At 41.7% G+C, this 26,706-nt stretch overlaps 1 protein-coding gene across 6 annotated transcripts in view; it reads right to left on the bottom strand.

The window, feature by feature from the left end:
- ELP3 (elongator acetyltransferase complex subunit 3) overlaps window positions 1-26,706 on the bottom strand; it is a 93,255-nt gene that overhangs the window by 45,755 nt on the left and 20,794 nt on the right. For all 6 annotated transcript variants that reach the window (XR_005828345.1, XR_005828346.1, XM_040597268.1 and 3 more), the window contains exons 8-9: window positions 14,797-14,958; window positions 11,391-11,517 (exon numbers count right to left, since the gene is read on the bottom strand). Coding sequence is in view for 4 of the 6 variants with exons in the window: in XM_040597268.1 (XP_040453202.1) it covers window positions 11,391-11,517; window positions 14,797-14,958 (289 nt within the window). In the remaining 2 variants the exon portion in view is untranslated. The remainder of the gene's footprint in view (window positions 1-11,390; window positions 11,518-14,796; window positions 14,959-26,706) is intronic.

Here is a 26,706-nt window from a genome sequence, read left to right as displayed (position 1 = left end):
TATGAGAACAGTAATTGATTTTAGTAGCATATGCCTTTGTTGTAGAAGTTCCCTGTTATTAAAGCTAATGGCATCTATAGGATCCATTCTTCCACCGCCTCATATACTCACTGCCACTATGAATAATCAGGGTCCAATGCATGAGAAATTAGTCATTTAGATGCCAAGAAGCCACTGATTTTTCCATCAAGGCAGACGTCTCAAAGTGCACGATGGAATCTTTATGTCCAGCTCCCATTTTTGAGTCTTAACAATTGCATGACATGGTAATTGCTCTCCAAGAAAATGGACATGAGTTGAAACCCAAAATGTAACACTATGTGAACTGGAAAAAAATAAATTAATTCAGAATTATAAGAGGAGATGGAATCAGGAGACAAAGTCCTGAACTCAAATATTTCACTTTCATGTGTGTTTGCAATAACCTTTTTAAATAGAAAACCCGTTAGTCACCCATGTATCTGTTCCGAGTTGCAACAGAAAGGTCAAATGATTTGGGATTATAACGAGACCATATGGCAGTTCAGTCCCATTTTCAAGTTTAGTAAAGCACCACTCAGTCAATATTAAAAGATTATACCTTGCAGTTTTAATCTGATTCTACTGACCACTTTAAGTACAGAACAAATGAGAAACATGTTTTGAAGACACCCAAAAGCTGCAGTTCTCCAAAAAAAGAAAAATAATATTTTGTGGGGTTCCACTTCAACGTTTTACAGACCAAAGATACAGTTGCCATCTTTAATCTTCTTGCCCTCAAGATGTTCAACTGTTTGGGGAGATTATCAGTTATAGGACAAGCACAGCAATTTTTTAAAGCAATTTATAAATGTCAGGATTTGTTAAAAATAAAGGTCACCAAAACCTATTTTTTAATGACCATCCACTAGAAATCAGGTGCCACACAACCTGATTCTTGAAACGGTTCCTTTACCATAGCCCCTGTATTAAACAGATGATTAAATTCACGTCTGACTACATTAAGATGAGCGTTATCTTAACTCTCCATATTACAGCATTCCTTATCTCCATCAGCTGTATTATTTAGAACTGAATACTGGTAGCACTTGAAAGCTACTGCATTGAATGACACTTCCAACTCTACAGGGAACGAACAATCACTTAGTAGTTTAATTATATGCATTAACAGAAGCTTGTGGCTCAAAAACGTGGCTCCTTTTAACTCTAAATTTGCATTTTCCCCCTCTTTCTTGTAAATGCTAGTCTAATTAAAATGTAATGATAGGATCTGCATTCACCGATGCTGACAATGGCCTACTGACCGAGAAGTACAGCTGAATTGTGCTTTTTTAACTGCCTTTGGAGCAGCCAGGGAACACACACGTCGTCACGCTGCAGTTGTCACCTGGGAAGCAGGGAAATGCAGTGCCAACAGCAAGCTGAGAAGTGGTCATTTTAAAGTCACTTAACATCCATATCTTTCAATTACACGACCTTACACTTCCTATTAAGTTACCAAGACATAGGAAGATCCCACTTGTTAACTGCTCTGAATACCATCTGGCTGCAAACTCTGACTCACGATAAATGAGATGGTTTTAGACCGGGTTTAGCACTCAGTGAGAACAGTGGAAGATAATATTTCCTGGGATGCACGTTAATGAGTGCATATATGTTACATACTGTGATCATATATACACACCGCGTGCAAAATCAGCAGAGCACACATGAACACGAATGCAGTGCAGACCATTCAGCACTGGTAAGGGAGATCAGCCCGCTTACCAAAGGGAAGCAAACCTGCTAGCATTTCACCTGCTGCAAGCTCCTTGTTCTCCTGACTGCATGCACACCTGCTTTCCAAGACACCGTCACCTCGCACTTATTTAAAAAACACAGAATTAAAATACAATTGAGGCATTTGTCTAATATAACCTGGGGAATTCCCAAAGCTGCCTTGGTTTTACGTAAAGATGTATGCTGACGTTACTTGTGCCAAATATACCACTGCTGCTGAGGTCCATCAGGTGTTACCTACCCTCAAAGGGCAACATTTTCTGTCCATTCAAGTATTCTTTGGAGGAGTGACTTGACAATGCAATTAGTAAATCCTGTTGCTATATCAGTGATGTCTGATGCAAACTCCATAGAATATGGCAACATTTTTAAATTAGGCTCTTCTGAAATGGATGTTACTTTGTATATGGTGTCATGAATCTCTGTAGAATTGATTCAAAGGTGACTGTAAAGCAGAGATACATCAAGTCACTTCTGCTTAATGTCTGCACTCATGACAAAATCTCCTACAGATGTGAGCACGGGGCAAAAAGTTGCTAAAACAGATGATCCAAACTTCCATCTCTCCTGAAAGCACCTTTAAAGCATTCCACAATCAAGGGAGGAAAGACCATTTTCCAGTTGTTCTAACTTTCCTGAAAAATGGTAGGTGAAACAGAAAAAATTGTTTCATATTAAATTTCACATACTAATTTTGCTAGTCTTTAAATTCCTTAAGGATGATGCTCAAAATACTAGAGAATTTTATCAGCAGCACATCACTGCAGACCCTGATAGGTCTTACTGAACTATTACAATGGTGCAAATTAACAACAAAGTGGTTTTGGTTGCTACTTACAGACTGATCTATATGCTTACTTTAGGATATTCTATAATGACTCGTATGTAGACTTTGAATGCCCAAAGTGGATTTGCCTGCTAATATCCAGTGTGAAGAGCAGAAAGGACCTTGTAACTCACTCCTCAAGACGCAGGAAGCTATTAAAGCCTCCTCCCGGGATTCCTCAACAGCCTCAAAACCCCCAAATCCACTAGCCAAAGGGAACTTCTCCAGAAGTGCCTTAACACAAGTGAATCCTCACAATCTTCAGCTTCAGTAAGAACACATTATCCCATTAAACCCAGGAACAAACCACTCTTGGCGTACAAAGCAACCGTTACAGTAGAGACAAAGTAACTGACAGGAGCATTTAGTTCACAGATGTGAAATGTCTTCAGCGAGTTATTTACCAAGACTAAGCACCTCAGCATCATAAATACCCTAATTCTCTACACAGTATAGGAAACTGCTGCTGCCAGACAAGGAGGGAACATGCCTGTCTCTCATCCCATCCCATCCCATCGTCTTTTTACCCCTGGACTCTCGGTATCTCCAGGTTGCCTCCTGTCTAACACTCTGTCCGATAGCTGTTCTCTCCAAGTTTGCACAGAACGTACCGCAACAAGATCCCAGTCTGTAACCGTCCCTGACACTGCTATAATACAACTCAATAATGACACATTCAACATTTGGAAGAGGCCTTGGGCATCAGCAGCATGACCTTGGGAGCGTGGTTTTGACTCCTGAACAGAGTATCTATCCGAACGCCAAGACAAATCTCTCCAGATTGTGCTCACTGCACCGAGCAGTCCCATCTGCTTAGTCTTGCAGGTGCTCCAAGTGAGTCTCCATTTATTACGCAGTTTTGGAGAAACCCATGAGAATACCTCAATTAATTTGCTGTGAAGTTTCACCTTCACTTTCACCAAGCACAGAACTCTGGTCTTAATGTTTCTGGAAGGGTCAGCTTTCCCTTAGGGCCAAGTACAGGAAATATAGCATTTTTCATTGTCTTAAGTACACAACTTTTGCACCACAAATCCGTGTAAAGCATATGTTCTACCCTAAAAGACATTGAGACCAGCAACTCTATAATGTTTCTGATAATCTAATCCTCCTTCATCAGACCTCTCCTTTCCATAAGGAGCATTAATACAACCATGAGCTCTCTCCCATCCCACTCAGCCCTGCAAAACCTTCTCTCATTTATTATCACAGCAAACTCATTATGCTTTTCCAGTATGCTTTTTTTTTTTAAAAAAAAAGCAAAACCCCTACCCACACAAAACAAACAACTATGTCCTCAAGAATGTAATTTGGACATCATAGTTTATCCACTCTGACGACAAGCATTCAGCTGCTGCTGCTGCTTTGTGCTAAAATACATATTTTGCCGAATGATGCTCTCTCTGCCTAAATGCTTGGCAAATTTGCACTCTCAATCCAAGACACATCCCTTTATTCCTGTGCTCCTTTCCATTTGGCTGTATGTTCCCAGCCATATGCTCATTATTGACTTCAGCAGCAAGGGGCCTCAGTGAAAGAGCCCCAGCAAACAACTTCTGAATGCTGGCGTGAAAAACCACCGCTTGAAGAGCCAGAGCGACTGTATGAGCCTATGCAGCCCACAGCGGTCTGGGGACTATTAAGTGCAGAAACAATCTTTTACTTCAGGTAGAAAAAGGGTCTTAACTGTACCTTTACATTCAGCAGAAGCTTTTTCTGAATGGGAGGCTATTTGCCAGGTAGTCATTGTTATTGTCATAACTTTTACAGCTGGCATGCTGCAGGAGAACGTGCGTGTGGACAAAATACTAATTCAGAAAGACAAAGGAAGCAATGCATGACCTGTAATAAATGCATTTTTCCACACAGCCTTGCAGTTTATCACATTACTACTAATGGTACAGCAGTATGTACAGTTTCTACACAGTACAATGCAACGTTGCAGAGACCGTGTCGCTACCAAAACCCTCGTCCTTTGAATTTTCTGGTTTAAATTGTGACACCCTATCCACACTGTGCGTGGATCCCCAAATGACACAGGAGACAAGGCACCAGTTTTACCTGTGCTACTCAACTGATTCAGCTATTCTGCTCCTGCACATTGTTACACCGAGGGCTGCAGCTTTACCTTCTATTTCTTTCCTATGTCACACATATCCTGCAAGAAGTCTCACCCTCTTTACAGGAAACGTACCCAGAGCTGCAGCGAACAGAGTGAGCAAATAAAAGTTACTTCCACACAGACACTGGAGAGGGAGAGAAGCTTTGTGCACACAATCCAACCATCTGCAGAAGTGGGCAAACACTGAGGCTTTATCTAGATATTTTAACCACAGAAATACGAGCGCAATTATCTGCTAAAATAGTTTCTAAAAATAGCCTGTTCCTTACTACCACGATTCTCATTAACATAAAAACTACCATGGCGGTGGTCATAGTTCATGAAACTATAATTGTTTCCAAAATGAAGAGCTTTTTAGCGCTAACATTTACTAAGACTCCAAGAAAAGCTCTGGTAACTGAAGGACAGATCATTAAATACCGTCTAATCCGTTTCTGTAAATGTGCCCGTGAAAAAAACAAGACAAATTTTCAGAGGTAATGCTGGCTACCTGCAAATAATAGTGTTTCAATGAGATGTTCAGTAGGAGTTGAAAGGAAAATTGTTTACCCCACTAAACACTTCTGAGCTATATTTAAAAACACAGATAACTGTCTTCCCAAGGGAGTGAAAAATCAATGTAGATCAGCAGTTTAACTGTCTTTTATTACAGTTATTAAAAGCTCCTGATAGAGGTGCAATATATTAGTTTCATTATGAATTTCATCTCCTTGATAAAAATGAGAGCCCTCAGGAAAACTATCTCCTTACTTACAGCTAACAATGATACAACAGTAGTTGGAAGTTTTACAACATCAAATAACACTGCAAAAGGAAAGGACACTCACATTATCCCCTGCATTACTTGACCATTATTTTCCTCTCTCGTGTTCAACACACCCAAGAGGGCTGTAGCCCTCCACATAACTTACACTTGGATCATAGATGCATCAGGCATTTGATTAAAATTAGTCTATTTCTGGGAAATGCTTGTTTTGCAATTCCTTCAGGAAAAAAACCCAAAAACCACAACAACAACCAAAACAGCTTGACACATGACTACAAGAAAAGGAATTTTCACCAGACTAAGACCATTCAATGATTGCATTTTATTTAAAGAACACAAGAATGACTCTGCTGAATTGAACAGGAAAATCTCCTCAGTCTGATACTTGCCTCCAGTATTGGCCGTTAAATGGTCCTGCCTATGCTTCCACCCCCATCATTTTATTTATACGAGAGTTTAGATGGACAGAGGGAAACCACAGGACCTCACAGGTCTCCTCAGGAAAAGGAGTTTCTCAGCACCTGAAGGCCTATCTGGTGTTCTGGGCAGCATCCACCAGCTCCCACATGCCCCCAGAGCTGGAGGGTTCTGCCAGCAACTTGCTATGACACTTCCCACACTTGACATTTCTCATCTTCTGGCTCTCCTCCCCGTTTCCTTTCCTTTTTTTTTCTGCTCTCCAGATTAATTTATCTGTCTTTCAAGTTGCTTGAGATGGGCTTACAGCCATCCCCTCCTGGAGGGCCAAGAGGAACAGCAACAGTAAAATCATATTTAGGCAAAGACCACAAAAATAAAAGGCAGGCAAACACATCATCTTCACCATTCATAAACATGTTACTAGCTTAGTGATCTTTATTCTAGAGCAGATGAAGTTTGTTGATTATACTGTTGCCACTCAGTGCTCTGCAGAAACTGAGGAATTAGTAACAGCATCCTGGGAATCCTTTAGCCTCCTAAAGTTTTTGCTTAAATCCTAAGTTCTGCTTGGTAGCCCTGTTAGCAAATGTGATTCATGAATCCTCCCAACCATTTACCCCTAGAGTCACCTCATCTCTCTCGTGCTACAACAGCAAAGCAGAGTGTTTATCGCATTCCACAGAATGAGGTGTCTGCTCTGGTAACAATTCCATTATTCCCGCTGAGTCCTTGATTTATTCTAGCTATTATTCTAATTATTTTCTCCGACCACCTGCTACGTGAGGCACTGCGAATCGGTCTTATCTGTGATGCTTGCATTTGCCAACAGTAAGTAGCAGAGTATGTGTGTGTATGTAGATGTACACTACCTGACACTCCTGGCACAACCACATGGGTGGTGGGAGGAAGCAGAGCATACTCCCTCCCTGCAGTGTTTTCCCATATGTGGAACAGGGCTGAAAGACCTGAAGTAGAAAGGAAATCCTCTGAGGCTATAAAAAGAATCAATAATAAGGGAAGAAAAGAGGCGTGATGGGGGAAGGAGTGGAGAAGCACAACATAACTGGGACACAGGACTAGTATAACTCTTAAAAAAAATAATTGTAATAATCTTCACGAAGGCGGCAGGCAAAAAGCCAAAGAATATATACATATAATGCAAGACACATCTAATATACTCACTCCTATCAATAAATAATGTTTTGAATAATTACTAATAAACTCTCCAGGAAAACAATTGCTATACACATACACACGACTTTGGAAACCTAGATATGCTTGCAAAAGAGTAAGTGATGGGCATCCTAGCTGCTGGACAGAGGGAGCAGGAAACACTTTGAAATCAATAGGTCATAAGGGACAGAAGCAATGTTACTCCTGAAACCATAATTACCTGTTCAATTTGAAGAAGCACCCAGTATTTTTAGTACGCAGTCAGCACAATCAGCAAGTTATTATCTTCCCAGGAGAAGCCCCTGTATTTAATATATCAGCTGGTAATGAAGGCAAGGTGCTTAGACCACCTTCTGAAGTCAACTTGGTTTGTTTTTGTCCTACCTTTCCCTTGTCCGAAAAGCGCGTGGCTAGGAAGGAGGTTAGTATTGGAACAAATAGTTATTTTTGCCAAACTTATTTAGAACTACTGCAAAAAAAATAATAAGGATCCTTGATAAGCCGCAGGTGGTTTTGTCCCAAAAAGTCAAAGGTATCCTCCAAGATGATTACACTTGTTAAGAAAATACTGCATAAAAGAGCACTACTGCTGCTCACGAACAGCTTGCAAGAACACAACAGATGCTCTCCACTTGGTTCCTTTCCTCACTCTCACATTATTTTTATGTAGTAGAAGTGTCTAAATATTTACCAGCATGGACTAACATTTATACAGTGCAACACATAAATAAGTTGCTTTAATAACTCAAAACCATGATATAAAATATTAACCCAAAACCATGACATAACATTTTAAGGTAGGAAATAGAGAAGGTACTATCTAGCTGAATGCCTGGGAAAGAAGGAATTACTGTCTGCTGAACACTTCCATAATGTTCACCAGTGCAGGGCTCTGGGGAAGGGAAAACCAAAACAAAAGAAAAGGAGGGTTGTCTTAACATCCTTTTCTCCATTTTTAAAAGATCCTTTGTCTTAAATAGCAAATTATAAAGCATTTCAGATAAGATGAGAAAGGCAGAGAAGGTAAGAAGAAGAGGATAGCAGTCTCTTGTTTACCACTCCATCCTGAAACATGTCACAGTGATCCACAACCTCTCCACTCACTCCCTGCAGCTCCACTTTCTCAGACACACAGTGATCACTTTGCTGGGCATCAGCGCTGCAGCTGCCTCTTTCACATGTCTTTGTGTGTGTGCTGTCTGGTCTCAGATCACAGCGGGGACCCCACGCACCTCTCTAACACAGGAATTTTTGATTCCTTCTTCAATCCTTTCCCATACTTTCTTCTCTCTAAAACAACATAGGTTTAATTCTTCTCCACATCGATGTGATCCTACCACCTCTTCCCCACCAGTCCGCCTCCCCAGCTCCCATTTTTCTTCCTCAGTCCGCAGCATTCACATTACTTCTTGAGGGCTTCATCCTCCACACTGATTACTCATCCTCCAACTCCTCATTTGTATGTTCCCTGGCATCAAATCTTAATTTGATCTGCGAGTCCTGCTTCAAATTTCTGAACTCATTAACAGGGCTGCCACTTGAGTTGGTCTTCACCCCATCACCCTCTCTCTGTATTCTTGAATTCCCATACTTAAACTATCACCTGGTTTTCTTATGCCCCTGCTTAGCATTTCTCTTTTCTGGTCCTCCAACCAGCCTTCCTGCCATTTCCAGCCCTTCAGCAAACAAATTCTGATCTTTTCTAAACTGAAAAATTTCTAAATTCTCTTTGGGCCTTATTCTCATCTACTCGCACTTTTCCCACCCTTCCCCAGCACAAATTCCCTCCTGCCATGCCCCAGAGCTGGCCCACCACTGACACCAGTTTTCCCAGTTGCTAAAGCCAAAAGACTTCTCTGGCAGAAACAATCTAAACCAGTTGACCTTCTCTGCTCTGTTGTCTCCTCTTGCTTTTCTACACCCAACTATTTTCCCAGCTATCTTTTAATCCCCCCCTTCTCCAGATCCCAGCCTTTTCACCACATTCTTGTCCCCTTTTTCTGAAAATTGCCTTCTGCCTCTTCTACTTCTGTGAAAATTGTCATTAGTAAGTGGACAAAACACAGCAGGGCATGACCCTTCCCCTAACAACCAGGGCAGCCTGCTGGCTTGTGGAAACTGGAGGCAGTTCAGCATCACTTGAAGCTATACAGACTCCCCAAATCTCCTGCAATGAAAGAGGAGCAACTCCAGGTCTGACAGTGGAAAAACCTTACCATTTATTATGAATAAGCAGCACAAAATGAAACTCACAAAATACTATAGAAGCTTGTAATTCTGCCTTAAAGAATTCCTCTCTCCTCAGTTTTACATCTTGCAAATACCTGAGAGTCTCCTCTTTGCCAGGTCTTACCCAAGCTTAGCTCTTTAAATCTGTTTGTCAGTATTGTTGTTCCTCTACCACAGATTCTTTCCAGCCTAACACTATTTCATTAATCACAGAGTGGTTTGGGTGGGAAGGGACCTTAAAGACCACCCAGTCCCACCCCCCGCCACGGGCAGGGACCCCTCCCCCCAGCCCAGGCTGCCCCCAGCCCCGTCCAGCCTGGCCTTGAGCCCTGCCAGGGATGGGGCACCCACAGCTGCTCTGGGCAGCCTGGGCCAGCGCCTCGCCGCCCTCGCAGGGAAGAATTTCTTCCTCATCTCTCATCTCCATCTCCCCTCTCTCAGGTAAAGCCATTCCCCCGTGTGCCATCGCCACCTGCCCTTGCCCAAAGCCCCTCCCCAGCTTTCTTGCCGGCCCCTTTAGGCACTGGCAGGTGCTCTAAGGTCTCCCCGCAGCCTTCTCCTCCCCAGGCTGAGCCACCCCAGCTCTCCCAGCCTGTCCCCACAGCAGAGCTGCTCCAGCCCCTGAGCATCTCCCTGGCCTCCTCTGGCCCCGCTCCAGCAGCTCCGTGTCTCTCCTGTGCTGGGGACCCCAGAGCCAGACGCAGCGCTGCAGGGGGGTCTCACCAGAGCGGAGCAGAGGGGCAGAGCCCCCTCCCCTGACCTGCTGGCCGCGCTGCTCTGGCTGCAGCCCAAGGAACAGCTGGCTGGCTGGGCTGAGCACACAGTGCTGGGTCATGTTGAGCTTCTTGTCCACCAGCACACCCAAGACCTTCTCCTCAGGGCTGCTCTCTGCCCATTCTCTGCCCAGCCTGTATGCCTGCTTGGGATTGCTTATGGCAAACCCATAAAGAATGCAGAACTACAGCTGCAACTTCATGAGATACTGAGTAAGGGACTCAGGTTTTGCTGTACCCTGTATTACAAGTAGTTCTATGAAAACACAGGCAATATGACATCCAACCTCTACCTCCTTCAGCATTGTATGAAAATAATCCAGGAGCAACAGAGTCTGGGGCAGGAATTTTGAGTTAACTTTCAGCTCTCTCACTGTCTTTACCTCTGGTTTTGTGCACATCACTTTCCCCAGCCTCTTACTCTGCCACATGAACATAACATTTGCTAAGTCCTATGGAGTTATGTTCATGAAAAGCTCAAGGAATTCTGCACAAAACCCCTTAGAAAAAGTATGCATGCCAGCTTTCAGAATTTCTTTCTGTACTGTACTGCTGCATTTTCGATTGGTTCCTTCTAGATGTGCCTGTCTGCAGCACACCACAATAAACCATTGCTTTCTGCCCGTACTTCTAATCAATATATTCCACGGCACTGATAGCTTTTTAGTGCCGGAAAGCACCTAGTCTGACCTCGCACAGAAACATACCTGGGATTCCTGTGTCATGACTGCAATTTCTGCACCATTTTAAATGGATGCCTAATTTTTGCTAGAAAAAAAAATAATCTACCATGCTACCAGATGAAGTGGTTAATTCCCTACACTGTTTACCATTTGCTCTTTATTCCTCATTTCATTTTCTCTAGAAATAATTTTATATTTTCTTCTACATTATCAATAAAGATACTGAATAGCACTAAGCCAAGAACAGAGATGCTATATAATACACCTAGACACTCTACTTTGCAATTAACTACCTTCGAGATGGTACGCTTTTAACTTTGAATCATGTACGAGTCTAAATCCAAGGAAAGAAATCCACCTTGGAGAAAAGTAAGAGTCCTAGTTAATATCAGAAGAGCTATATTCCACAGAGACTCGAGTGACTCAGTCTTTCATGAGGCAAGGATATAATTTTCTGGATGAAGTAGTTCAACAAATCTTTCTCGCCCTCCACCTTCAAAAAAGAATTTTAGATTATTTGTCCTTAAGAAACAGTTCTGGCCTGGATTGTAACTAATAGCTGAGCTAAGAAAGAGAAGCAGCATTAGACGAAAAAGCTGGAACACACTAGAAACTCCTGGTTATTTTAAGCCATACTCACAATAAACTGGTCCATGTCCCTTTCCAGCCCCATGTTCGGTAGATCAGGCATCATGTGCGCCACCACTTTAAACCCAGCATCCTTGGCTAAGTGAAAAGACTCACACACAGCCTTCACAGTGTGACCTCTGGGAAGAGAGAAAAGAGATTGAGGATCACACAGGTGAAGATCTATTTTGATGCTTAATTGAGATTATTCTCTAGGAAGTGCGAAGCGTTGAGTTTGGAACACGGTTGCCAAGACAGCAAACTACGCTAGGGGCTGAAAGTAGTCCAGTTTGCTACTTCTACAGCAAGTGAACCACACCAAGGCTACTGCTACACAAATCACAGTCAAAAAACTTTAGAAAGCTGATGATACTCAATTTTTAAAGCAATGATACTAGTTGATACGCAGCACAAGCTAGGGCACACTGCACTGAAGACCCTATAATCAAAATGAAGCATAACCAGAAACAAAAGCAACAGAAGAGGAAAAGGAGAAGGATGGGGGCCAAGTAAAACCAGCTAGCTAAAAAATCTTCCTGCAACATACTTGTCAAACTCTCAAGTGCTCTTTTTAGAGAAACACAAACTCTTCTCAACTTCTGAGAGGTGCTAAACCTCTGAAACATAGGCTGGATTAGGACTCTTGAAGGATTTCATGTTATTCTCCACCGACATCAAACCAAACTAAACTTGTGGTTGCTCTGCAGGACCTCGGAAAGACTGGGAGCCTAAACGACGGCAGAAACAAAGGTTGAATCTCACGTAAATAAAACACCTCAAAGAAATTCCTCTCCCCTTCCACCTCCATGGCTCAGGAGCCACCTTCTGCCTCCACAACAGCAACCACTCTCGCTACAAACAGCTACTAGGAGGTCCTCATCACACATGACCAGTCTTCCCACAAAGTCCTTGCTTTTGCTCTTCCCCAGCTGGGAGAGCTCTTCTTCTACTGGCCAACATTTCTGGACATTTCTATCCCCTCAGCATCTTCTACCTTCCCTCTCCAATCCCCATTTTCTTCCCATTGCACTTTCACACCAGTTCACCCTATCTTTTGGAATTCCTTGCCAATGATATAGCTCAGCAGATGACTTTTATCCTCCAGAGTCCTTTGGATACAAAATTAACACCATCTGGGCACCTTTACAAATGCACACCTTCTGCCGAAACCTAATGTTAACCAAACCGAACAGCTACTTCCCTTGTTTTAAGGACCTCTTTCCTCTCTGCTGGAATATTTTGCCTCCATTAAATCCCTACATGTACTTTTATGACTATAATTTTTTTTTTCCCCCCAGAAGTATTACGGTGTTTTTCTGAGACTGTTCAAGGACAGTATTACTCAAGACCTTGAATAGCCTGAGGGGAGTAAGTGGAGACTTGCTTCATAAATAAAAATTATTTTCTTATTAGAAGTGGAATTTGAGCTGCATCAATAACTTGATTATTTGATGCCTAGATCTGTTCTTGAATATTTTTCTGCCTCACAGCCACCAAAAGCACTCAAAAACCTCACTAATGACTTATGGAACATAATAGAAAGTAATTTCCAAACAGTTAGCCTAATTGGTTGTAATCTGACATTTTGCTACAAGCAAAATATTAAAAGTTTAACGCCAAAACACATCCCCCACAAAGTAGAAGAACAGAAGCAAAATGAGGTCATTTGAAAAGGAAGAGAAACTTGAATCACCCTTCTCTAAAAGTATATTCTAGTTCATTGTTCTAAGAAGTTGGAGGGAGGCATTTGAGCGAACAGCCTGCACCCTCCCTGCTCTGAACCTGCAGCAAAGCCTTTTAGGAATTCTGCAAGCAGCTTTGAAAAGCGCCTTTAAAAATATAAATCCATACAGGATTACTTCTGACCGAAATCAAGTCAGTAATACACTACTTCCTTCTTCTTCCGATTCACCAGCAGGAAAGCAAGGGTTCATTAGCAAATGTACAAGCCAAAAGTGACACACAGCTTTGAATGATTTATGGTACCAGCTCCGATGTGACAGACAAAACTGGAGGAAAACTGAAGACGACTGAACCGATAGCTAAGTGAGGGTTTAAAGTTCCACCTCAGGATAGGACACCTTTAAAAGATTTGAGGTGAAAAAAAGATTTTGAAAGGTGAAGAGAAATTTGTTAATGTTAAATTTACCATTTCTGTCACAATTAACTGTAAATGAATACATCTAGCCTAAGAGTGAGATCCAGCTACATTCCTTTGTATGGATCTTTTCCTTTGGAAAGCTCTGACATCTAGAGGAGGAACATACCACCTATAAATATTAGCTCTTAACTCTTGGACTACTCAATAAATGGCTCCTCCTGTCTACTGAGATGTGGAACCTGACCATTTCACAGCAGTGACATCCTGTGCTTCCATGCACCAGCAATACTACAGCTAAACCCATAGAAGGAAACTAATTTTGGGTTCTTTAAGTCTCTTGAAAGAAAATGTCCAACATTTTCAGTTTTGGATTACTGCCTTTAAGGTAGGTGTTAACAAAAAAGTGCTTTGCCTATTGAACCATAATCTCTCTGTCATTATGTACAATTATGGTTACTAAGCATCTTTGGTAGGTGACTGGAATATGCAATAAGAACAAAGGCAAGTTGAATGAGTGTCGGAAGTGGAAAAAACAGGAGAAAAATCACTTTCAAAATCTCCACAGAATTATCAGACTTGAAATAAAAAAAAAACCAACCTAAAGAGATTGGCTTGCTTGTGATGAGGTGAGATAAACAACACATTGTGCACTCTCCTATGTAGGACAACTGTTCTTTTGGCCACAGGTCCAAGATTACAAGGAATAAACCACAGGTCTCTTGCAAATATATTTTGCAATCCCTAGAAATCCTGTATGCCTAGAATGACTGCGGTTACTCTGTCACCAGGCATTGTTTCTGGCTGTGTCATCCCCTCTGCACCTGCCAGTGCCATCCTTCCTCTCTAATACCCAACAGAAAAAGAGAACATGCTGTTTGCTGGGTAAGTACCTCCAATAGATCTGCATCGTATCTACTCAAGCCTATAGATTATGAATTACATAGGGCAAGAACTATGAGCTCTCTCTGGGCACATGTTCTATTTCACAAAACTGCATTTATTTATGAAGTAATGAAAAAAAAAAAAAGCACAATACAGGAAAAGAATATAAGTTTAAAATAAAACAACCCAAACAACTCCACTTTCTCAAGCCATTATCTACACAGTAGCACAAAGAAATCCATAAAGCCACTGCAGCTCATTAATTTTTCTTATTGTGTAGCTATGGCCACACAAGCAAGGGAAAGAGCTAAACATTTCAACATTCAATGTTAAATGGGTGTTCAAGCCAACAGGTCAGGACAGGCTACTCGAAAGTATTCCAGAAAGCATACAGTGAGCAGCCACGCTCAGTTTCGCGCTGAAGCTTTCTTCTCACCTGTTGGTGTCCCTGGCCACATCCTCGTACACACTCTGCACTCCGATCTCCAGCCTTGTACAGCCGTAGGATAACATGTCACTTAAATGACGCTTCAGGCAGTAATCTGGTCTGGTCTCTATGGTTATCCCAACGCATTTTGTCAGGCTTCGTTCTGAATACCTGCAAAAAAACCCATCCTCTATTAAAATTGTGGAGGTGGCACTGGAAACTTGGGAATAGTTTCCAATCATCTTCCAGGTGAGAGTTTCTATGTCACTACCAGAATTAAAATCCATGTTAAAACCCTCAAATACGTCAGTAGCCAGGGTGCCCTCAACCTTCTGGCAATGCATGGATGAAATAATACAGAAATCTGCACACTAATAAAAGTCTGGTGTTTGTTTTGTATGAAAAACAACTGGACTGTGTCAACCCCTCAGGACTTTTTTTAAAAAACTTGTTAGGAAGACACTCCCAGACCAGACTGAGCCTTCAGTATTCATTTGCCTGGAAACAAAATCTGGACAGAAAGGAAAGTCAGAGTAGGCAATGAGAGCTGTGTGTGCTTTTAGGGACAAACCAAAGGCGATCTGAGCACTTGCTCCCATTCAGACACTGATGATAATACAAGACCTCACGTTGGGGAAAGCTGGTAGTCAGTACGTTTTCATTTCATTACATTCCAACAGTGTACAGATAAATTGCAGGGATGGGACAAGGCACAAGATCCAGCCGTTTTCTCACAAGAAAACGTACAAGACTGTCCATAAAAAATTCTACAAAGCACTTCCCCTCGTGAACTAGCAGCATGCTCACGACCTCACTGAACAGACGCTGAGGTCTAATGCTGAAACAAAATTAATTGTTACCCTTTTCCCCCCCTCCTTTCCCATTTATCACTGGATGTCTAGCAAAGACTAATTATTCCAGCTAGTAGAAATGGTAAGTTAGTGACCTATGAGAGTAAAACAACAGAAAAAAGGAATCCAAAGCAGCCTTGAACTGAAGTTCACAAAAGGAAACCATCAACCAACATAACCTCCAGCACCACCAGCAAGGATAATATTCCTTTCCATACAGCAATTAATTCACTTGACTGTCTTTCCCGCAGAGTATGGCGGTTGTGTAACAGGACTGCAGCACAGGACAAAGGATTTACAGCAGGAAGAAAGAAACTTCTTGTGAAACCACTTGAAACTGCAGAGATAATCTGGATAATTCCCAAACTGGGATGTAGGCAGGATTAACAGCCACTGTTTGGGAGTTGTATCGGTCTCTTTAATGGTCCCAAATGATGAAGATCTCAGTATTAATACTAAATGTTGCTGAAAAGAGGACACCTTGAGTAAGAGAAGTGTTATGCTGATACCTGAAAGAATATTGCACACTGAAATCACAAGGATGACTAACTTCAGCTCTTTATTAGGTGTTCTATAAAGATTCATCATCCAATTTCCAGCCCCGGATAGCTGGAAACTTCTGAATCAAAATAAAGCTCCAGAGCCTACCTTAGAGCATGATGAAGGTCTGATTTGACAAAAAAAGCCCAAACACCCCACCCCGCTCAAACCTCCCCCACACAACCCCTCCCCTCAAAGTCCCCCACCCCACCCCACAACAGCAAAAAAAACCCCAAGTGGGCTCAGACTCACTAACAAAACTATCATCTCCCTTCAAACCGATAAAGTCTAAGATACGTAAAGACCAAGATATTTGGGGGATACACTGTAATAGCTGTCAAAATAAGCATCTTAAAAAAAACAAACAACAAAAAAATATGTAAAAGATTTCAGAGTTTGTGGCTCACTAATCTGACACTAACAGAACGATTGTTTATCACGTCAGGGAAAACATTGCCAATGTGTGATTCATTAACATCAGACTGAAAAACGCCCACTTTTAAAGACGTGATTTGCAAGGATGAAAGCAAGAAATTTTAGCTAAGGGGCAGGGGGGTGGACAACGACATGGAAAGTCACCAGATAACTCACCCATCACACCAGAGGGCACATACTCATATTAAGCACCTACAATCAGGCTAGAAATACTGAAGGGAGACAAAAATCATCCCTGTCTCTCAGCAAATTTATGGCCAAGATATAAAATGCTGAATATAACTAACACCAACAGACCCTAAACTATAACATCTAAGGGCACCAACAGAATTTCAGTACTGTGTAATGGTTGGTAAAGTTGTCTTGCCAACTCTATGCCGTGAAGAGAAGCGTGTCTTACCAATAACCAGAAAAGCAAAACAAAGATAAACCCAAAACAGATAAAGTAACAAAGATGGCATTTCCAAGGGAAGTCATGAGCCTTTTCAGATCACCATCCTCTGTAGAATAAACACTTTCAAGCCAAGCCACAAGTCCTCTAGCTCTCCACAGCTCTCCTGAAGACTTGTGGTGAGCAAACAGAGCACAGCCTCATACTGTTTTATCTAACTAAAATAAAAGCTTGAATCGCATGGTCCATGTTTAATAAAGACTACAGATTCCTTTCAACTAATTGGAAAAAAGAAGTGTGTGACAGCCAGCCTTCCACTGAAGGGGATTCTGGCAACACATCTCCATCATTTCCTGAAAAAAAAAAGAAAAAAAAAAAAAAAGAAAATTGACTTTTCTTCTGCCTTTTGTCAACTTTCGAACTTTAAACACTCATTTAGATATTCATCATTTTTCCTATTTGCAAAATGAACATGTCTATTTCACTTGAAACCTAATATGAAAAGGACAGGCACAAATTGCAAGATTATAAGTTAAGAAGCCAAACACTGGAGTATCAGAAGCAGCCATGGATCAAAAGCTGTACTAAATCTACATAACCTGTCACTTCATGGAAGGAGTTATCAAAGGTACCCATAAAAGCTGCACCAATTATTATTATGCAGCACAAAGCTGCATTATACAACTAAATATACAACTAATACTTTTTTTTTTTTAAATAAATCTGTGTTTAACATTTAGTTTCAATATTTTCCTACACATGGCCAGCACCACCTTTTCTGGCCGAGACAAGAGTAAGCTATTAAGAGAGAGCTTGGAGACCTGAAAGGGGCAGGAAACACCATATAAAAGATTATCTCCTAAATACTGGATTTACATCAAGGCAGTCAGTGATTTTTATTTTTTTAAAAATCAAACTGGCAACACCTTTTATTTTAAAGCAGAGTCAGGATCTGAGAGATATTTACAGCCAGCACAGAAAAAGGAAAGACAAACTGATGTACGCTTAAGAATAACACCTTTTTAGTGGAAAAAGCTTTTTAGATTTTTTTTCCTTAATTTTTAAAGGAATTTATCTTTGAAATCTGGTCCTGATTTGCAGATCAAGTCATAGTTTTGGGTTGGGGTTTTTTTAGTTATTATTAATCAGTGATTGATATTATAGTAGATTGGGTATTTCAAGACTGACTTTGCTTCTGCCTCTCCTACTTTCAGTACCCAGATTTCATTGTGACTGCCCAAAGGAAACACGGTGGCCTCCCACATTTCTAGGAGGTTGGATAGGCACATTTTTCACATTTTTGCCCTGGCAACCTTCCTGACCACGGAAGCAGCTTCCACAAAGACATGCTCCATAATGTTCCCAGGGACCCAGGCAAGGCTTACCTGCCTGTAGTTCTCCTTCCCATCCTCTTGAAGACAGACCCATTTTCAGTCACTAGGGACCCTCTTTTTTTTTTTTGCCTCTTTTTTGCCTCCAAGGTGAGGTTCAGCTGCCTCACCCATGCCTTCCACAAATCTGCACGTGTCCAGTTTGCCAGTGGTGTCCAATGCAATCCTCTGCCATGGGCACCACCTCTCACCCCAAATCACCACCTGGCAAAAGCAGATCTTGCAAATTAAGACAGAGGCAAAGAAACACCGCGTACCTCTGCCATTCCGTGTGTCCTTCATTACTGAATGGCCTGCTGCACCTAGCAGCAGATCCACATTTTCTTTTGTCTTCATTTGCTAACAATGTACCTATGCAAGTCCTTCTTTTTGCCCTATAATCCCTTGGAGTTTCAACTGCAGCTAAACTTCCCTAATGTGCCCTCTGCCTGCCTGTATCCCTCCTGGGTAGCCCATACCTCCTTTCACCTTCTGTAGCCAGTCCTTTTTTCATGTTTGAGCTCCATCAGGTCTTCCACATTAAGCAGTTAAGCCAAGGTGGTGGTCTGTCATGCCTGCTTGGTCTCCTGCACATCAGGATGCATCACGTTAGCAATCCGAGGAAGCTGTCCTGGAAGATCTGCTAAACTCACCTGGGCTTATTCACCTTTCAGAGCATCCTCCCATGGGACCCTGTCTTTTGGTTCCCTGGGAAGATTTAAGTCTGTTATCCTGAATTGACATCTTTATTCTGCTACTCACAACCCTTGGGATCTTAAGCGGTAACATCTCAGGGTCATTGCAGCCAAGACCACATCTCTTCCTCAGCCAGCAATTTGCACCTCTCTGAGGCACTGGATGAGCCAACTATTTCAAAACACCACCATAATACACTCCAGAAATCTCCTAAAGTAGTTGTGTTTCACCATCTTGCCATTCTAGCAGGTATCAGGGTGTCAGACTAATTTTAAGAAGTGTTGTATATTGTTCATTAAGTGCATATATTCTAATGCTTACATCATTTTCATATCCTTTTTTAGCAGTATTCCCACTTTTTAAGCATTCTTCTTGTTGTCTTTGATACCAAAAACAGCCACAGAACTTTGCAGACACACCAGTACTATATCCAGATGGAATATGATTTGCCTATTCCTATCCAATTTTCCACTATTTATACAGTCAAGGGTAATTTGGCTGCTGAATCATACAGAAAGCTCATGATAATGCAACTTAACTCCTAAATATTTTCTAGATATTTCGCTGCTGCTTAGAATAGAATCCTGCACCATTCCTAGAAAAGCAGCTTTACATTTTCCCATAATAAAGTACGCAGCTTACTTGCATACAATCTAATATGGAATACAAATGTATCCCTTATTTGTCCATCTCCAGTATTGATCGCTCCTGCCAACTCTTAGAAATTACTGTTTTAACACAAGTATTAAACAGAAGGCCCAGAGGCAAAACCAACAGAAACCTATTAGAAACCATTCGGGTCAACGACAATAATTTTCTGCCATGCCCGTTTTGAAAACCAATGTAATGAGTGACACGTTGCTCTAGTCTTTTTTTTTTTTTTTTTTTTAATGTCAAAATACCTCACTGTATTAAGTCAATTCTCTTGCAAAGGTTTATGCATATTACACTTCATTTCTCAAAAAAACCCTGTAAGCCCACTAACAGGATACAGTGACTTATCACGATAATGGACATGATGGATTTGCCTTCACTTGATCTTTAAAAACAACAGACACCAGCCACATATCCTGCAGGAATGGCATGCTAGTGAGGCAGATACGAAGAGGGAACAGTCTCTACCCAGCTAGGCAGACAGCCTGAAAAGCAGGTACCTAGAGCTCTGAAGAGTGACTTCAGGATACCTCAGACACAAAAGGTTAAGACAACCTTGATGGTGACCAAGACAAGCAAAACTGTTACTAACTGAAGATGAAGAGAAGCAAAATAAGAGAAAGCCCTGAGAAATTAGATGAACTCAGGCTGGAAACCCCACCCATGATGGTCTCGTTCACCTGATTTCCAGGTTCAATCTGGCATTAATATTTATTATGTGCACTTCTTCTGGAACCTGAGAATGGAGATGGATTTTATCTTCTCAAGCAACTACAAACATCTTACAGTATTTCTCCTCCTGCCCTGGAACAGTCTTATTTATTATTTGTAATACAGCAGTGCTGAGGAATCCCACATAATCAAAAGAATAATCAGAAATCAAGACAAGTGTATAGCACAAGATGACAGTGGGGTAATTTTAATAACAGACTGACCACAGAAGTGAATTATGCAAATAAAACAGATGCTAAGGCATACAGATAAAGGAAATGAGATACAGAGAAACCTTAAGATTTATATAGACATAGCTATTGTAAAGTCAGTTATTTTCAGCATGGTTACAGAACTGTCTGAAATAGGAAGTAAAAAAAGAGATATTATTAATTTTAATCATCGGGGAACATTTGACTAAATTTTCAGAGAAAGCTTGTACATTAAGCAGAAAACCAGAATGTGTCTCAAACAAGCTCCAGTTTTTCAGATCAAAAAGGCAGCTACCTCTCCACCAGACACAGCAGTTTGACATAGGGTCTCAAATACTTCCTCACTTCAAGAAAAAACAGCACAGTTCTGGCATAAAACAACTCGTTCAACAAATTCTTTACTCGCTCTCGATTAAAATTTGGTCTATAGACAAAAGTCTTGTCAATGAAGAGACCTGAACATCAAAAGACTCAATTATATATAAACTATACTACAGCAGCTTCCAAACTCCCTGGTTGGGATCAGAGTGGCAGGATACCAGGCGACACAAAACAACTTACCTCATCCCAGTAAGCTCAGAAAAGATAAACCGTAAGAATAAAGCAGGTGGGTTAACACTGTGCATATACAGCATATTAATCACGTGCCTTTAAACCACTTACCTGTTTTACACATTTCAGAATGGGAAAGTATATAATGAGGAGGTAAACAGAGACAAAGAGGCAAAAAAATGCACAAGCAGCAGCAGAAGCTCAAGAAGGTCAAAGGCAGCATCAAAGCGAAACACTCACTGAGAGCAAGAAGCGTTCAGGTGTACCTGTCCATAGGGAAAGAAAGGAAGGATGAAAATACAGTGACAAACAAAACTCTGCTGCAGGCAGGAGCTGCACAGGTAACAGGAACCATCCACACGGGAGCAGGAGCCTCACTGTCTGCGGGAGAAGGTCTGGGGCTCGGCCCCCTCGGCACCTCAGGAAGGGACAGCCAGCACAGATGTAGGTGAGCCCAACAAGAACATAAATAAGGAGCCTTCTGGCAAGGACCTGCTAACTGCTAAAAGAAAACAAACTGCTGAAGCGATACGACTCAAGGATACCAGGGTAAAATAATCACGGTAGTGGGAGATCCCAACCTCCTACTCATGGTGGATCCCCCACGTTCGGGGAGCATGCGTAGTGAATTTAAAATGAACCGTACCTTTAAAGTGAAGCAAGAAAGCAACTAACAAATAACTAGTTAGCAGGTGTAGACTTCGGGTGGAACTAACCAACTTCACTGTAAAAATATGTGTTGTGAGTAAAATTAGGTGTGCAAGTTAGGAGGAGCGGCCCCCCTCGCACCCAGCGCCACAACCAACAAACCTGCCTTGTAACTCCCCTCTAGTTGCAAAGTTCGGTTCCGCACATCACTTCCAAAGCCAAAGAAAACCTCCTTAAAGGTGAAGATGGAATAAATCATGAAGATGCTCATATTACTTAATCATGATCGCTGCTAGTGGATTGCCGGACAACAGCAATTTCCACCAAGCATGGTGCTCTATACGCACACACCCGGGCTGAGCAGTCACAGCTTGGCTGGGAAGGCACTGCTGCTCCTCTACACTTCAGTCTATGTGCAGGGTGGGGGAGGGGGAAGGCAGTTGCAAACTTGCCTTACAAAAAGTGCTTAATGTCTTGTGGAAAGAAAGGAGTGTTGGAGGGCTGAGTGGGGGGAAAAAAAAAATATCAAGAATTTTAATTGGCAACCTAAGGAGGCCTTGGCAGAAGGTTCCTGGTCTTAATTTTGCGAACTAAAAGATTGTGAACATCCAGCATCTCAAACAAGTCTAACATCTGGAAAAAATCCCCTTCTTGTGCCCTTGACTACATGGAGCACGGTCCTCAGTGTAACACAATTACAGGTGTTCAAGACAGTGATGCCTACACACGCAGAATGAAGACAAAGAGTGACATCAGTGGTTTCTGGAGAGGAAGCTGCCGATATAATACACAAGTATCTTATGTACCACATCCTCACCTATTACTTAAATGACCTCCTTTTTCTTGATCTCTAATAGCTTGGCTTTACCACAATGTCAATCTCTGAAACACAGCTAGCAATAATTAATTCACTATTTACAATTTCCCGCTAGTAAACAAAACCAGGTGGCATCTTATGCATCTAACATGTTTCAAAAGTTTCATGTTTGATGATTGCCCAGAGCAGATATTTGTGAAAACTCAAATGCCAGTTCCTTGGCTTTATACTGCTCCCTTTTTATTACAATTCAGTGTTTTCTTTACCACCACTACCATGAGTACGACACACTGCTTTGGTTTCTTAGAAGCATCAGTTTCTCAAGGTTCAGTTTTCAAACACTGAACAACTTACAGTCACTTAAAATACAGTCATTTATTGATTAAAATATAATCTTCTGATTCTGATAAAGTAACAGTATTTATACCTGCTAAAAAAATTAGGAAGAACAATATTCGCCCCCCCAAATGCCACTAACACATAGGTTACATGTAACTATGCTCCCTCCTGCTGTGTCACTTGGTGTTTGAAATCCAGGATAGGATCAGTGTTCAAAACAGTATCCATTCTGAAGCAAAAAACCCCTAGAACTTACCAGTTTTCTCTCTTTCTTAATTTGTTTACTAAGTTGTAACCACAATGGATGGATCTGACATCTGAGAATCCTCCAAAGAAAAAGCACAGCACGAGCAGAAGTGGCACAGTTATGTTAACACACTGCGGGTCTAATCAAAGTAGGGCTATTTGCGTGGACTAATTAAACGCCTGGCTGTAACAACAAGGAGGTAATGATGTTGGCTGCAGAGGGAAGGGGGTAGGAGGCTGGTTTGGTTTATTTTTATATCAGTCACAGCTTTCATAGAGCAACATCACGTAGAGGACCTCTGGGCAAGGAGGCTGTAGCTTTGCTGGAGGGACCCTGCCGCCCGTGACAGCCAGTACAGAGCCGTGCACGAGAGATGCTCTGCTCTTACCATGCTGGGCTAATAAACGCACAATTATTTCGAAAGCCATAATCACTGCCTATTCTTGGAGGACATCTGAGCAGGCCCCGAGATGTTTGTCTTAGCTCAGGAGGCAAAAAAAAAAGGACACTGAACAGAAAACCCTGACGGGACCTTCTAACATTGCATGCTTATTTTCTGAGCTCCCATCCATTAAGTTCAAGGCAACAGCAATACAGATAATGCTCTTTCAGCAACAAATTATTAGCAAGCTATAACTGAAAACACCAGGGTGAATAAGCATATGCTAGAGCGAAATATTTCAAACAAGAAAAATCACATGTGTGGCTCTAACAGGAGCCAAGTTGCGGCCTCTTTTTTACCCATCTGTGTCAAAACTAAAGGTTGGGGGGGGGGACGGGAGCTAAACCAAGGCTAACATGGACAAGAGAGTGCTCACCTCCTCCTCCCTTAGGTCAGCTCTCTGCCTTTCTCAAACCCATCCCAGTGAGCAGAGCCATATTAGTCTTGGAAACCCAAGTCTTCACGTTTACCCCAGAACAGAAGCAATACCACAAGCTTCCAGCTTCCTTGCACAGAGGCTTAAGGAGACCCGAGTCTTTGAACTGCTTTCAGATGGCAACTGGAGTGCCACCAACAAACTGACCTCGTCTGCAGGTGGAACCAGGGACCTGCAAGGTCCAGGAACACAGAAACATTGCCTTGGGCAAGTCCAAAGGTTTGTTGAGCCTGGTCTCCCACCCATCTATGAATGGGTTTGGTCACACCTCAGCTTAACTATGCCCGACATGAAGGAGAGCCTTCTTTCTATTTAATTCCCATTTCACCCGATAGCCCTCGTGGCATATAAGATAATTGGTGTTTATCCTTTCTCTGTTGTCTCCGTGCCGCTCAGGATTTCATTGATCTCTACTCTATCGCTCTTAAATACTTCCCCTCCCCACCCCCACCCCACCCTGAGTTCCACAGTATCATTTCCCTTCTCCCCTCCCTTATTTTTAAGAAGAAGTAGTCAACGTTGGTTCAAGCTGTGAAGGCACTGCTGAATTATGCAGCAGCGTAACAGTCCCATTTTGCTCTCTATTCCCTTCATTATAATTCCTCACACTGACTTGGTCTTTTAACGAAGCATCATGCCTGTGTTTCTCTCAGTTGCCTACTACAACTTCAAAATCTTGTTCCTGAGTAGCATTAGCCAACTTGGAGATCATTGTTTTGTAGTAAAATAAGGGAACATATCACTCTATATCGACATTAATCATCTCACCCAGCATGGTCAAGACCACCTATTCCAGCACAGAATCCTCTGGGACACCACTGATGACTTTCCTCTGTTGTGTAAATTATTTATTCTGTCTCCTAATACCTTTCAATTACTTATGCATGCAAAGGCTTCACTCTTATTCCCACAGTCTTTAAAGAGGCTTTAGTGAAGGACCTAATTTTTGGAAATCCAGGTACACTTACACGTTTGTCAAATGCTTCAAAGAAAACTACAACCTAGATGTTTTGTTGAAACATTAACCCTTTTCAAGTAGCCAGAGGAAAGGAGTTCATCTGCCATAAGATGAAAATATGTACTATGGAAACAAGAACCTCTGAATCCTTGTTCTACATAAAAAGGAAGGTGGTTTGTTTTTTTAGCAGCCAAAGGAAACAAAACCTGTTATCCCAATAAAGACAACTGTGGTCCAACACATCAGCAAAACATTTCTTCCAAGATGGCTGAAAGAAGAGAACATATTAAGTGTTTGTAAAATGTCCACTTCCTAAGCCCATACTCAATTTTTTCAAATAAGAAGCGTACACACTTTCCTTCACCACGAGACTAACATATGAATGCCAGTAAAAAAAAACACCCATCCCTCCACCTTATACGTGGAAGATTCAGCTAGTGCAGCACACTGTGCTGATCATTCCAGCTTGGATCTTCAGCAGCCAAGACCAGCAGATCAACAAGTCACACACGGATGAAACAACTGCTTGGTTGCCTACATGCTCAACCAGCCATTCTAAAACTCCTGTCCTTGTTCGCAGGACACATGTACAGACTTTTAAACTCCTTTAATTACCACTAATAGCATTTGAAAATTACAACCAAAGAAAGGAATCCATGAACATCATCCTGAAAGACCTGATAAAACTGCAAAGAGGAAGAAGTGGTTCAAATGACCAGAAGCTTGAAGGTGACCAGAAGCTCTGGGCTTGCTATGAAGATTTCCTGTGCCAAACAGCAGCCCCTCTCCTATTTAGAATCACAGAATTACAGAATCATTTAGGTTGGAAAAAAAAATCTTTAAGATCATCAAGTCCAACCATTAACCCAGCACTGACAAGTCCACCACTGAACCATGTCCCATGAAAATTACATGCCCTCCCAGGCCACCAAAAACCACACAGGTCACTTCTTCAGTGGGAAACAAACCCATGCAGGAGGGTTACCAACCCCAAAAAGTATTATTTTCAAAACCATTTGGCAGTTTAAGGTGCAGAAGAAGAGCTTGGAAAAAAAAAAAAATACACTCAGCACAATGACAGAAAATTAGAGACACTTTAAGCTATGAAGTTTTAGAAAGAATCAAATGCATTTCTCAGTAACAGTTTGGGAATTTCTGCCAGTAATCCAGGATAAACACTAAAGACAGAGTCCCACTCTTTTGCCTTAAGCACGAGTCCTAGAAGTGCAGCATGGTGGCCTTAACCCACACAGTATTTCAAGGAAAGAGAAGCAGAAGGCTGTAGGCTGCATTTGGTTAATATTTCGTTTTGGTCAATTTTGCTGTTCCAGTACCTTTTCAGCAAGCAATATAAGATCTAAAAAGAAGTAGCTTAGTCCCATTTCAGCTGTCTCTTATGTGGATTCCAGCACAATTTCATTTGACCTTTAGTTAAATTCCACCTCCACCAGGCAATCAATATCAGCTATTCCCACAGGACAGGTTTTACTCTACGTCCCTTTCTCTTTTTATCCGAGTGCACAGAAGCAGATAACACATCCTATGAACAACAAACCATGTCACCACAGTGACACTGAAGTGCAAGCAGCTCATCAGCTTGCTACGTACAGTGAAACAAAG

Source organism: Falco naumanni, chromosome 6 (genome assembly GCF_017639655.2).
Source record: "Falco naumanni isolate bFalNau1 chromosome 6, bFalNau1.pat, whole genome shotgun sequence".
Taxonomy (NCBI): domain Eukaryota; kingdom Metazoa; phylum Chordata; class Aves; order Falconiformes; family Falconidae; genus Falco; species Falco naumanni.
The sequence above is the reverse complement of the archived record's forward strand: the minus strand, read 5'-3'. Positions and strand labels throughout refer to the sequence as shown.